Here is a 14,987-nt window from a genome sequence, read left to right on the forward strand (position 1 = left end):
AAATAGTTTTTGCTTTTTTTTGTATTTCATTAATAGAAGAACTTGCAAAACCTTGTAAACCTTCTCTAAGGCTCTAGAAGAAAAGCGAAACAACTGGGGCCTTTCCGTGAGTAGGAGTCCTAATTCAGTGGCTGTGATGCTTTTAAACTCGTAGAAACAAAACTTGGAACACGGAGGACTGGCCACAGAATCTGTTTTCTTGTGCAGGATCCCAGCGTTACCAGCATTTAATTAATGTATTGTTCAAGGTCGGCACGTTGCTGCTTTGATTTAGAGATACATACTTTGCTGGTGAAGACTCCTATTTAAGGGTTCCCAGATCTGTTATGCCCAATAACAACCATTTGCAACCCAGAGCTCTGGAAGCAACACTGGCAAAAGGCTAATTTTCTCATCTCCAGTAACTTGCAAGTGGTAGCACAAGAAGTCAGATCATATCAAATCACAAATCATGGGTGTGAGAAGCAAAAGGACCATTTTCTTCTCGTGCTTTTTTGTTTATTGCGCTTTCTCTCTATTTCCATATTAAGACATAGACAAGAGTGTGTGTTTTAGCCAGTTTCAGCAGTGATCCTCCAGCGCTGACAGGCAGAAGAATCACTTCGTCATCACAAGAGATGCTTTAAGTTCACATGTATTTGCTATATAAAAATAAGTGAATTGAGAAGTGTATCCGTCTTTTCCACTGAGGGGACAGGAATGCATCGTTCTGAGGAGAGTAGTTTTTCCATTCCATGTCTTTCTCTACACTTATTTTAATGTAAAGAAACCAGAGAAGCATCTAAATATTGAAATAGCATTTGTAAGAAAAAACATAAAAAAATCCATAAGCTTTAGGTATGAACTCACTAGATGACTTATTTTTGCAGCCATTTTATACTGATTTCAAATTTTGAGATATGCTCCAGCTATTTTCTTTGGGATTAATTGGCTAATAATGAAAATGCATGTTGTCATTGACTTGAATGCAACATTTCTGTCGTCTTCTAGAAGACAATTTTAATAAGTAGGTATTAAAAAAAAATTGTTTTTATTAACTCAAAACTTCAGCATGTTTTGTTGCTCACAGAGAGGCCTAAGCAATGTTTATTTTATATAGGCAGTTCTTTGATATCTGCGCATATTCATATTTTTGTTCCTAAAAGACTGGTAAAGAAATATATATATTTCAAGTTTGCTGGAAAAAAGCAAGGGGTGCCTAAGTTGGGGTTGGGTTTCTGAGCCATAGTGTTCTATAGTCAGAATTTAATGTAACGCAGTGGTTTGCAGCAGCCACATCTAGTGAGAGTTTGCTGTGTTTGACCTTTTGGATTCATAACTCTAGATCAACTTTCCTTTCCTTGGTCCTTGAACTTCTGCGGTTTTTTTGTCGGCAGGTTGAACACTGTGCTCTCGTGCATTTCTGTGTGATTGCAGAATAGCACGGAGGGGATGGTAAGTGAGAGACTACAGCTACTCCCTTAAGGTCCCAGGCTCCTTTGGGAAGTTAGTAAAACGTGGAGCTTGAAGCTAAGGCACAAAGGTGTCAGAAGAGTTTCCAGTGAGCTTTCTCACTTGTGTCATTAAAACATGACCTGGGTTTTTTCACATTATTGTAGATTATTACAGTCACAAATTGCTTGTATAAACTCCAACCATAGCCAAGTTTTTACCCCCGCAACTGAGGACTGTCAGACTTGGAGTTTCTTCTCCACAGTTTTCTCTAGCTACTGCATATGAAAGGCAGGTATTTATTACAAGAAGAAGCATCAGATTCTAGTAAGGTGGGGAAGAGTGGGAAGAAGCTCACCCCTTATGCTTCACCTCGCCATTCGTTGGTTTGGTGGTGAAACCTAAATAGTGATAAAATACTAAATCTTCCTCACACGCGTTTCAAGGGGTTGGTTTGGTTGTGGGGAAGTGAGGCCAAGAAATAAGAGTGCCTGCTCTGCCTTCTCTTCCAGAACGGTCTCAAGCTCTGCCTCTTGGCTGTTCAAAGGAGACTGGGGAAAAGAGTCTGATAAATGGGTAATTCTGAGGGATGTTTTGACAGTTTTGGTAACGGTAGTTATTAAGGTGCCTTAACTGGAGATGAGGGAGGGGGAACTGAGGAGGGGTTTGTGGGTTAGTACTAAAAGGTTTAATTTACTGTAGAGGCATTTTATCCCTTGTGAAAATCCTGATGATTTATAGTATAGTCAAATATTTGGGAATGCTTGAACTATAAATGTGACTATTATTGACAGAAAATGAGGCAAACGTTCACTTTAATTGGAACCACATAAATTAGACTGGAGGAATTAATTAAAAAATAATAGACGTGTTTTGAAATTGGAGGGTTCTCTCTAGGTATTGGAAAGGGCATGATAAGGTGACTTAAAAGATAGCTCCAGTACAAGAAAAGCTAATTGAAACATTTCTTTTATTAAAACAATATTAGTTCCTACGTGTCTGGTGAATGAAGTGTCCAGAATAAATATGAATGGTAATTAAATTCTATTTCTATCAGTTAACAGTCCCATTTTCAAGATCTCTTACTTATTACAGAAGCACCTCGAGAAGTTCACTTCATTAGTTTACTTCGTATGACTCGCTGCTGTTGCAAAGTGCTTGGTTTATGGATCAGATTCTTCTAATAAAAATGAATGTTTCTCCCTCTTTAGGAGCATAGGCTTCAATGTATCATCACTCTGAATTTCATTTGAAATGGGACATTTCTTATTAATTTGTTCAGTTTCATGAAGGGGTACTAGTACTAAAAAAATTCTAGAGATAAAGATATAGAAGTTTAGGGGAGTGGTTTTTGTAGGTTGTGTGCCGCTCTTAGTAAATTCTAAACTTATACTTTAGAGTATTTTCTAGAATTTTGTCTGGTTTTAAATGCTCATGTTACACATTTTCTGAGTCTTCTTTGAGAAAAGATTCTCTAGATCATAGCTGCTTAGATGTTTTCCCCAGGTACTTTTTTTTAAACTCTCCTATATTTAATTCTGTTACATCTCCACTGTTGTGTTACCCTCAGATCGTGTTAAATGGTTGTTCTCCTTAAGTGCCAAATGGATCCTTCGAATGGCCTCAGCCAGTTAGATTTACAGACTAATTCCATAACCTTGTATCAGTTTACTTTACTTTTCCTGGCTGTTGTGTACCGGAGTTTCTTTTCTTGTTTCTTGCTAGAGTTGGCCAAATTATTGTCATTGCCATCTTTTGCAGTGGCAGCATGTAAGAGTCCATGGCAAGCTGCCCACTCGGTTGGTGTTTTACTAGCAGTCTGTTTTGGTAGATGTTCTTCCTAATGAATTCCCACTCTGCTTATCACTGAAAAATAAAATATTTCTTGCAGTCATGATCAAGGAGTAGTTGCTTTGTTTTCCACAGTTTATTTAAAGTTCATGCTTTCCCATTGGGATGGATTATTACCGAGATCCTTTGGTACGGATTCAAGCATCCATACCGTTTCAATTAGTTTGGTAATAAATTGTCTTAATTTCCTAGTTCCACTGTCAGATGCAGGTGCTATATAGCTAGCCCCTCACTGGTTTTAGGTTTTGCAATATAATAGTGCCCTTATATAGTACTTTCTCACTGTACATGCTCTGTAGTGAATTAAAGTATGAATGCTACCACAGACCTGAGGGATTCTGTAACAGGAAATTTAAAGTGGATTGTTAAAACAGTAGTTTACTCTTCATAGCTTCAGTACTTTGGATCCTGTGATGACAGGCAATAATATTTATTCTTCTTTATGTTGGTGAGTCTTATGGAGTAATGAAATTTTAGTTGAAATAATGTAAGCATGGTACTTTAAGTAGCAATAGGAAATGTGACAACAGGGGTTTTTAAAATGTTACTTACAGGGGTTTTCAGTGACCTTGTTCCTGTTCGGTACTGAAATAGCTACAGTAAGCAAATTGTTATTATCGGGCAGAGCAAGGAGTGTTTGTTTTGTGGGGAAGCCGCTCTCAGAGGATACTTTTGTAAATGATAATGAAATTCCTTTTTCATCAATTCATTCTTTCGCAAGTACTTTGGAGATGGTGGATCACGTGGTGTAAAAATGGCAATTTTTTTCATGGCAGTCATGTAAGGTGTTACAAGCTTGTTTAATACAGTTACTGTAGATTCTTCTACTCACTTTTATATAAAACTGCATTTCTCTTCCTTAAAAAGATGTCTGTGTATATATTTATTAATGACCTAGGTCTTAAGTTGAAGGTCATCTGTAATAATGTTATGCTTGTTGTCTTGCTAGCCTTTGTTTATTAGTTATTCATTAATTTTCTTGCTAAATAATAGGCAAAATCTGGTAGTCAAATCTGGAGCTTCCTGTGTAGCTTTGGGGGAGAATCATTTTATAAAGCCAGGAGAAAGAAGGTGACGGAATGTTATCTTTAAGCCAGGGGTGTCTTTTTTTGAGAGTACACCACCTCAAAACACAGTATCATCAGACTTTCTGGGGAACAAACAAACAAACAAAAACAAAAAAACAAAACAAATCCCAAAGACCCAAAAAACTGGATCATGTTAAACATCCCAGCCGTTTTACAAATATGGCAGCCTTATTATATAACTTGATCCTAATTCCTGAATGATAAATACATGTAACTGCAGTCATTTTCTCACTGTCTGTTTACAACCCTTGCAGATCCATCTTGTTTTTATTTTTTTGTTTATTTTGCCCTCTTTCTAGTATTTTTTCTGCTTATTTGAAAAGAAAATGAAATGTACATGAAAAGCTCAGTACATGCAACATGAAAATCAAATATTATTTGAAACTTTTAATAATGTGTTGCCATTTTAAAAAGTATAGCAATCGTCAAGGATAACTGAGCATAAAGAACTCGTTTCATTTTTTCTTCATATTTATGAAGAAAAACTGGAAGAAAAAAAAAGAAAAAATTGTATTTATGAATAAAAACTTCAAGAGCTGAATGGCTTTCCTGTACCACATGTGCTCACAATTCTAAATAAAGTTCAGTTGTATAGAAAATCGTCTTTCTAATATTTTTTTCTGGTTTGTTAATTCTCCCTGTGCTTTGTGCTTAAGTGTGAAAGTGATGAGCTCTGCTGATAGCTCATACAAGAATATACTGCAGTAGTTATTTCACACTCTCCAGTCTGATTTTCAATTCATCCTCCTAGTGTTGCTATTATTATTGTGGCTGTATTAAGAAACGTCTTTTTATATATGTGTGTATTATATATTGTTTACATATTTATAAATATAATTTTGTACAGTACTTACCTCTGATTCCATTTTATGACTTTGGTTGTCTTCTCCTAATACAAATGCTTGTGCAAATTCTACAGAGCATTCCCCTTAGGGCAGGATTTCTGTATTTATTCTGCAAGTGGGCTAGTGCATCTTTCTGTCTGTGTGTTATTTAAAAAGAAAGAAGAAAAAAAATCTTTTCCCAAGTGGAGTTTTATTGCCAGTCCGTTACCGGAGCTTTAGATTGCATTCAGATATCTACTTAAAGGAAAGGTTTTATCCATTTCACACTAATTTATTATGCAAAATGTAGTTATAGATGAATGACATTTGAAATGCTTTCAGTAAGCTATGAACCAGAAAAGTCCAGTGAGGAGTTCTCAATAAGTAAGTAAATAAAATCTTTAGGACTTGCAGTACTATTTCATGGTCATATATGAACAGTTTTTCCACGCACATGAAGGAAAAAAAAATAAAATTATGCGATAACTTAAAATAAACATTTCACTGGAGCCATTGCAGTGTCATAATATTTCTGTTACTTCCCATAGAGTACTTTCAAAATGCATTTTCTTTTAAGTGTGGAACTGTTTTCTGGTTAGACTAGAGCAAGGTAAAAGTCTGTTGTGTACGTTGGGATACTAATGGACTAGTAGACATTTGATGTGACGCTTAAATGTTAATTTATGCTCTGTAAAAGAACGAGATGCTCTGGTAATAAAAAAAGTGCAGATTGCACATTTAATGCAATGTAAAAAGCAAACACTATCCCAATAACTTTTTTGCTAGTTCACACTGCTAAGTTGTGGGAGCTGCTGGACTGAAGAATAAAGAAGTGGTGTAATATTTGCCTATCAACCAAAATAATTACTTTAAAGACTCAATTTTCTCCTCTGACGCTTCTTGCAACATCCATAATTTATTTGAATGAACCTGTTTCTTATTAATGAGAACATCTGTTATAGACCAGAGAATAGGAAGTGTTTGTAACTTTTACCCTTAAAATAAGCCAAAAGGAGAGCTTAAGTTTAAGACCCTTTGGGAGTTTCTTAAATTTTATGATTTCTTGTACCCTAGCATGAGTGCAAATGAGAAAAAGCTCTGGCTTAGTATTAAGTCATTTCATGTCATATTTTGACATGCCTGTCTTTTTCAGAATAAAATGCTTTGACACGCTGATATTGCTCGTATTTGCTTTTACCTCAAGTTTCAACTGATTGTAATCACAGAAGTTACTTACCAGAAGCCGAAGGGTTGTTCCCTGCTTAGTTACAGACCCCTTACAGTTAAGCAGCAGTTAAGGACTCAGTATTTCCTTAGGTATTTTGTTGGATATTGATGGCTAAGGTAAATGAAATACTGGAATTGGGACTGTCTGATTTTTTTGTGTCACAGAATTGGGAGTATTTTAGGTGGTGGAAGAGGTTGGATGTTCTAAATATTTGTTAGTTTGATCTTGAGGTAACGGGTGAAATGGACACCTTGGGAAGACGGGCTCTTTCTGGTTGCTCACCCTAACCTGGTAACAGTAACTGGACAAATGTATGAGGGAGTTTAGTCCTGTGCAGAAGTTGTGATTTCGTGTGAAACCTCTGGTTTTATGGGTTAGAATCAGAAGCTGTAAAGGTAATGACTTTCATTATCAATGTTATTTTATGAATACAAATGGACAAATGGTTGTCTTGCCAAAGAACTTGTCTTCTGAAGTCTGAAAACAAATCTGGCTTCTTGCCTTTCTTTTAATCTAAACTATTTGAATTCATTGTATATATAGAATATGAAATGTTTGTATCATGTCTATATATGCACATAGTCATTGTTTTGTTTACAAAGAAATCCTAATTAACAAAACAAAAATAACTCTTACTATCAACATCCAGTGCGTGAGAGCCCTGACTGAGATTTTCTGCTCCTGCTCAGCTAGTTGAGATGCTGGGTGCAACTCTTAAACTCAACAAAGCAAAAGGATTTTGGAGCTGGAAGACTGGCAGTGTTGCTGCTTACTACTAGCAGCTTCTCTGCCATGCAGTAATAGTTTATTGGATGTGTTTCATGCATTTTATTGACAGAGCTTTCTTTCTGTTGTTCCCCTGTGCAGGAAATAGCTAATTTTAACATCATATTTTGGTGCTGGCTCCACCTTGTAACTAACACCGGGATATCTCGCACTTTAAAAAAAAGAACAACCACCACCAAAAAAACCCCAAACCTGAAGGCAGTGGAGAAAAGGGGACAATGTTGAGAAGAAAAAGAAAATGTATTTTCTGACAAATGGAGAAAGCTTATGTCCACTAAACCTGTGTACCAGTTGAAATTTCTGTAAAAAGTTAAAGTTGCATTTTATTAGCTAGGAAAGGGAAACGTGGATTCGATGGATTTGTGGTCAGTCATTGTACATTTTGGCACGGATTTTGCTAGCATAGGGAAAGTCTCAGTAAAAATGAAGGAAAAAATTAATTTAAGTGAAAGCATTTTGCATGCATCTCTAGTTAAATAGAAATGATGAAAAATTTCATTCTGGAAATGATGAATGTCTTGCCAACTTTTGTTCTGTTTTTCCCTCGTTGAGACTATTAGGAGAGGTCATTGTTCTGTCAACAGAACTACATTCTGATTTTAATCGGAATAAAGCCTCCCTTCAAAACATGCCAGGGTCTTGCCTGTATTTTGTTTGTATTTTTGTTTTGGTTTATTTGTTAAGCAGTTAAGGCTTAACTGGATTTATTCAGACATAGTTCTCCTGTAATTGTTGCCAGCTTTTATTGTTCTTGGGGGGAGATCAAGGTGATCTGCAAGTTATTTGTGTTAACGAGAGTTCTGGTTAACAGAAGCCAAATGCCGTCCACTGATACACAGAAGAAATATAATACAGCTCATCCAGTATGTCATTAGGTATGTATTTGTACCAGGTGAATACTGGACCACAAATCGTAAAGCAATATTTGAGAAATCTGTTGCTAATTTAGGTCAAATTTATTATATAAACTATGTTACTGAATGGGTCCTGTATTGCTGTTGACACCACATTACTAAGGCAAATGTTAATAATTTGCTGTAGTATAAGTAAGTAGTACAACTTCAGTTACAGTTAGTACGTCTCGGGCGCTTGAGATCAGCAGTCTCAATACTTTCCTCAAGTATTCTTGTCTGCGGTGAAAAAGTGGTTAAAAAGGGGGGACGGGAGACGTTCTCAGGTTCCGCACAACTGAGCAGGCTAAGGCTTTTTTGAAAGTTAATTGATTTGCAGTCTGAATAAAAGTTAGTTCTGAACATGAGGTCCTGGATTCGTGAAGGCAAAGAGCATTTAACTGGCATGGTGGATTTTGCTGCTGTGTGACAGCTCTGAGCTGTTTCACTAGTAAGCTTGTTGGGAAATGCTGTCACTGAATGACCATTTTTGACAGCCTTTTGTGCTCTCTTTGAAGTTGGAGAATTTAGCAATAGTTTCCAAAAGTGAATAGTTTTTCAGGGAAAAAAAAACCAAACACCTTGGTCAATGTGCTCTCAACCTTGCAGCTTTGGGAGATGTAATGTAGCACTAGTACTTACCATACTATCATTAAAGGGCTGTCAGGACTTTTATGATATAGACCGTTTTGTAAAAATGTTTTACGTGTCTCTGTAAATGCCTTTTGTGGATCACACTGAGCTACTGCAGCATGAGTAAAGTATTTGCAGCCATCTAGCAAAAAAATCAAATACACTAGCTGAGAATTTTTAACTTGCTGAATTTTAATATATTTCATAGTAACAGTTGCTGTTCTGTAACTCTACACTTTCTTTTTTTAATGCATTTCATAGATTGCTCATGGTGTATAATATTGAGCGTAACCATTATTTTTGCTCTGCTCCTTGAAGATGGAGTTGCTTCCACTTCTGATACATGCGTGCAACACAGCTTTACTTCTGTACAATGGATGCAATATCACTTAAAACACTTACAGTCTTTGTAGCCACCTCATATTTGCAGGCAACGTGTGAGATTTTCATTTATTCTCTGTACTGGTTATTTATAGACCGGTGGTTTCCAAAACGTCTCCAGCTGTGAGCTCCCCTTCTGACAGAACTGTGGCCTCAGTAGAGGGGTGAAGAGTTGGGTATTTTCTGGGGTGGTGGCTCCAGTTATAATTGCTGTGGCTGGTGCAGAATCCCAAGTGCGTGAAGCTTTCTTGATTGCACAAACACACTATTAATATCCAGGAGCCCAACTTGGGTGAAACTTTGTTGATAACTAGTGAGGCCTGAGTAGGACATCTTCCTGGGTCCAGTAACTCGTCCCTGACAAAAAGCATCCCACCGGTTTTTCAGAGCTGTGTTGGGGAGGTGGATGATTTCCTATATGCTGCCTCCTTCGTCCTTCTCCCTGGCTTTGAACTTGTTCATCTCCAAGCTCGGCTTCTGGCTGACTCTTCCACAGCAGAAGTTACAGATTAATTTCTCTGGCAAATCACTTAAATCCTAAATCAGCGTTTAGGGACTGCTTGACTGGAGTGCTTCCGAATCCCAGCGAGTCATGTTGGCAACCTGTGTTTCTAACACGTCATCATCTGCAAATATTTATGGACTGCTCTGTTTTCCTCTTTGTCATGACATAATAATGAGCAACCATTATTGATTTATGTATGTGTTTGCGTAATGAATAAATTCTGCCTTTGTATGTCATTTTTTAAAAAGATGTGTTTAGGAATACCAAGAGGTGGTGCACTTCATCTTCAACTGTCTCTTTACATGGAAGAGGTGCCTTTGCATTGCGAGAGTAACTGCATGTTAAGCAAACCAAAATCCACTTGGCCAGCAGGGGTGTTCCCCAGGGGCATCCAGTGGCAGAGCTGTGCCGGACTGAAATCCAGTAGCGTAGCTGGTGGGAACCTGAGACTAATGCTGTAGTTATCAGGTATCAGGACTGTGGGTTTGGGAAAGCCCTCGAGGGAGGATTTGCACTTAAAAAGGAAGAGAGTATTTCTCCTCAAACCCAAATCTGGTTTGGAGGCAAGGTAAGCCTGAGGATGGCATCTATAAAAGACGTAGAGTTTGGACTGTCGGGGCAGTTTGGAGACTTAACGTGACTTGGCGCTTGCTGACCAAAAAGAAAACAAAAGGAAAACTTTTAAGCCAAATAATTTGTCTGTAGCTTTAATGTATTTACTTCCCATATCTAACTCTGTGGTTGTAGATCAATGAGCAACTTTTAATACCAATGTTGGAGTAAGTGAAGGAAGAGGAAGGAGGGAAAAAAACCAGACACCCCCCCCCCCCCACACAAACACACACACCCCCCAAAAAAAAACCACAGAAGAAAAAAAAAAAGGCAGAGGATGAAGTGATGCAAATCCCTCACCAGCGCCTCCATACTAACCTGGAACCATAGCTGTCTATGCGAGCTTCACCAAATCTGTTACAGGTGGAACTTTATAAAACAGCAGTGAGAAGTATTGTTTTTAGAGAAGAGTAACATTTCCTTATGCTTGTATTACATGCCTTAGTTCTTCCCTCATCGGATGTTTGCTCATTATGCTTTTGTATGTGCTTTGTGTGAACTACTTTTAAAATGATGCTATGTGCTGTATACTGATATACACAGTAGTAAGCTTTGGATGCTCTTGAGCAGCTGTGCAAACAAGAACTTTGTGTAGTTCTGAGATTGTTGTTCTTCAACAACAAATAACTTTTAAGATACTTTAAATCTGAAATAAAAACTTGAAGGCTACTCTAACTTCGTGTTGTATGAGATACACAAATTATCAGATGATACCACCTCTGGCAGTGTTTTGGGGTTATTTGTTACGCTCAGGTTTCTTGCATAACGTCGGACGATTAGATTGAGCAAGTGGGATGACGTATGAAATCTTGGTTTTGATAGATTTCCAGAAGAAGCAGCCAGACGATGACTCTACTCCCAGCACAAGCAACAGCCAGTCAGATTTGTTCTCTGGAGAAACGAACAGTGACAACAGCAATACCTCTCTAACCACGCAGGCCGCTAACTCCAACCAGCAACTTTTGACAGAACTGAATGTAACTTCACCGAGCAAAGAGGAATGTAAGTGCACAAGTCCTAAGTGACAGCAAAGGAGGCATAAACATTTTGTTTTCTTCTCAGGCTTATGTTTTACTCACTCCCTTTGGAAGTAAATGGCCTGTCTTTTGGGGCAAAGGGGAAGGTTGTAAGTTATTCACAAAATAGACATTGGTGGCTTTTACTGAAGAACAAGTTAAAAGGGGTCGCAGGAGTTTCTAACTAACTTTTACAGGTGTTTGAACTGCAGTATACAATTTAATTACAATTTTGAGGCACTCTCATTTTGAGAAACTTTTTCTCGCATTGCTGGTAAATTAATATGTATATTCTAGGGTAAACACCAATGTCTTGTAAATTTTGACTTTAAAACCTTCTGTTTTTTAATAATTGCAATTGCACATAGCACTGACTGTAATGCATGTTTGTCTAGACTGCTGCTAGATTACTTGCATAAACCTTAAGTTTCATGTGGTAATCAATCTCTTCTTTCATGACCCATCTTTCTTCTTTATTGAACTCGGTAAGGCAAAAATTCTCCCTGAAGGTAAGCTAAGATGTTAAAGATCAGCAAACACAGTGAGATAAAGTTGTCTTTTAAGTTATTCTAAACCTCTATATGTATTCTGTGTGTAATAGATGCAGTTTTAAAATCTGCCTTCTACAACTTAAGCTCAACTGTGTAATTTGTAGTTTCATTTTCCTCCAACTGTAGCTTTATTTTGGAAGATGCTTTATGGAGAGAATCCTTCTTGAGCTGAGTTTCCTTGTGCCTCTTGGCTGCTAAATAGACATACACATTGCAAGAAAAACAGGCTCATTTTTTAGTAGGGAATCTGCTAGAGCTGCTCTGGTTCTTGAACATTGAGGCAACTGCTGGAAAGAATGCTGACAAAGCACTAGGGCTAAAAATCTTTGATACGCTGCACTTGTTTTCAGTTGTGTTAACTATTTGCATAGGATGGTTTTGCTGAGTTGCTGAAGTATTTATTCTGTTTACAGGTATGTAGACTTTGCATATATATTCTTTTTACTTCTGCAGATTGGCTGTGGACAAAGCACAAAGTGTCATTTTGGGATTGTGGTAGTTTATTAGACTAACGAAAATAAAATTTTTAAATTGAATTATTGTTTTCTATCTGTATGTGAGAATATTGTCAGAAATACAGCAGGGTTCAAATGTGAACTTTATGATACCAGTTCTTGTAATAAGAGTAAACTTGCCGTGTAACTCTTGTCTCTCCTTCGCATACACAGTTGCTGCTGACCACCCAGCATGTCTTCCTTCTGTCCAGCGCTTCTTCAGGGGAAACCTGTAGTCCGCTGTAAAAACAAGGCCTTAAAACAACCTTCCTAGAGAATTCAGCAAAACATTATGCTTCAGCAACACATTTGGGCCTTCACAGGGCAGGGGGCTTCAGCCCCTCTGCTGGCAGGGTGCTTCTCTAGTGCTTACTAGTACGGTCAGGTTTTCTGAAAATTTGTTCAGTTTGGAATTAAATTGTGTTACAACAAAGTGTTTCTGTTGCGGCTGAGAAGGACTTGGGGGTAAGTGGGAAGGTGATTACTGGGATGGGAAGGAGGGAAGGAAATTAAATAGTGTCCTTCCTCCCGAATTGCTGTAAGCTTGTGAACATACACTGAAGGTGATGGATATTAGGCAGCACAGCCTGCAGAGCACTTGAAAATATTACCTATAAAAAAAAATTCTTTATGCCTTCCTGCTGGGGTGATTTTAAGTGAAATACAGTGGAGAGATTTATTTACAGCTTGAGCTCTCTCTGTCTTCTCTCACATCCCCACTATCTCTTTAATGAAGCTTAGTATCATTTATCAGGAATAATTATACACAGATGGAGCTTTTCTGATGGATAATGGCCTCAGCGTGGAAGATTCTTTCCCGTAATGAAGAATGCCCAAACTTTAAATGTCTTTTTGATTTTAATTTGACGGTGTCCTTTTTCTGTAAAATATTTATTTTGCAGCAAGTTCTATAAAGCATGCACTGCTCTCATTACAGCTGTGTTCCTCAGAAATTGATGTTTTGCAGTGCAGTGTGATGATGTACAGCTATGTGCTGTTCTGAATAGAATTGTGGTAATTCACTAGAAATCAATGTACGGGGTCATTATGGTAATCCCTATCAAAGTATGGAAAGATTGGAGTACTCGGGAAGGATTCTCATGGTGCATTCCACTCTCCTCTCCTCCCTTTCAAGCTTTTGAGAAGAGTTTCACATCGAGGCATTTGCCATAGTACTTGAGTCCATAGGGTAAACAGATTGGACAGAATTGCAGCAAGTCATTTAGGCAATTAACAAATTCCATTCACGTTACGGCTACTGAAGAGAACCACAGAAAACTCATGTGGTAAGATTCATATTCTGTGTCAGAGAAAGGGGGGGGGGAGGTTGTACTTGTTTTTAAGTAGCTATTTCCTTTTTTAACACTGAAGGAATGATATAGGAGAAAAGTTCCTTGAACTGGATTTTGCAGGAATTCAGTTTGACGATATGCAAGTATTTCTGCCTTTTTTTTGTTACTGTTTTGATTTTCTGAGAGTTGCATTTGCATTCCTGAGTGTCTTACATACACAACCAGGTTGTAGTGACTTTCCACCTCCTGCCACCCTCAGTTCTGAACAATCACCTACCCCAGTGGCTGCTTTGCTGATTAACATCTCTCCCCCTAGTAAATGAAAGGTAGTTCTCAGTCTTACAGTTATAGTCAACAAAAATGTGTTAAGGATTTATGTCCAGAGACAGTGACGCAAGCTTCAGGACCTTTTTTCCTCCTTCACATGTGTTTTGTTTTTATGAAGTATTAGTAATCACCAATTTAAAAAAAAATGCTGTTGCAATTTGGGGGGAGGAATATTCTAAAAATTCTACACACACACACCCCCAACTGCTTCTTGAGTTGCCTTTTTCTATCCCGAACTTTCAGGTCTCATCAGATGCAGTAAATTTTCTTAAATAAACTTTCGCAGACAAGGAGTAGTATATTGATATTGGTATAGCTTTACTAAGTCTACATTTGTATGGATTTTAATGATCTGTTTCTTAACAGATGGTTAAATCAGTCTAACTTTTGTTTTTCTGCTGCTTTATGTGCAGATAAGTTTCTCTGTTCAAATTCTTGTATAGTTTTAATCTACTCTCATTTTTCCCTTCCGTCTCCTCCCTTCATTTAGGAGGTCCTAGTGGTAGTTATTTCAGTGTCAGTCACCATACGAGCCGGTTGCTTGTCAGAGATTTCCTTTTCTTATTGGGTGGGCAGGGGTTTTGTTAATTTTTAACAGACAGGAAAAAAGGGATTTAACAATGGTCCTCACTTTTCTCTCTCCCTACCGCCAGCCACCAGCCTCTTTAAAAATTTAGCTTATTAAGGAAGGTTCTATGTATTTTGGTAAAGAAAAGGTCACATTGCACATGGAATAATTTTGCTTAGTTTCAGGCCTTCGTTGCTTTCTTTGGGGCTGTCACGTTATTTTTCTGTCGCTATATGAGTAGACCTAAAGCTGACGCTGTGCAGGTTTAAAACTGTGTTCTTATGTGACAGGAGAAATGTCAACGTGAACAACTCCAACTCTGGCAGCTGGATCAGATTTGATATTTCAGTAGTTCTTGGCTTTGGTTGACATGATTTTATTTTAATTAAGTGCTTAACTCTTCCTGGCCTCCTTGAGTTAGCAAGAACCACAATTGAAAAAGGACAAAAGGAATATCTGATATTTCTAGAACAGTTAGATGCTCTACATTTCTACATTGAAGACTTTATA

At 37.7% G+C, this 14,987-nt stretch overlaps 1 protein-coding gene across 2 annotated transcripts in view; it reads left to right on the forward strand.

Moving 5' to 3' along the window:
* Window positions 1-14,987, forward strand: part of ZFAND3 (zinc finger, AN1-type domain 3) — a 142,299-nt gene that overhangs the window by 74,413 nt on the left and 52,899 nt on the right. For both annotated transcript variants that reach the window (XM_009331075.1, XM_009331074.1), the window contains exon 4: window positions 11,052-11,231. In XM_009331075.1, coding sequence (XP_009329350.1) covers window positions 11,052-11,231 — 180 coding nt within the window. The remainder of the gene's footprint in view (window positions 1-11,051; window positions 11,232-14,987) is intronic.

Source organism: Pygoscelis adeliae, unplaced genomic scaffold (genome assembly GCF_000699105.1).
Source record: "Pygoscelis adeliae isolate BGI_AS28 unplaced genomic scaffold, ASM69910v1 Scaffold218, whole genome shotgun sequence".
Taxonomy (NCBI): Eukaryota; Metazoa; Chordata; class Aves; order Sphenisciformes; family Spheniscidae; genus Pygoscelis; species Pygoscelis adeliae.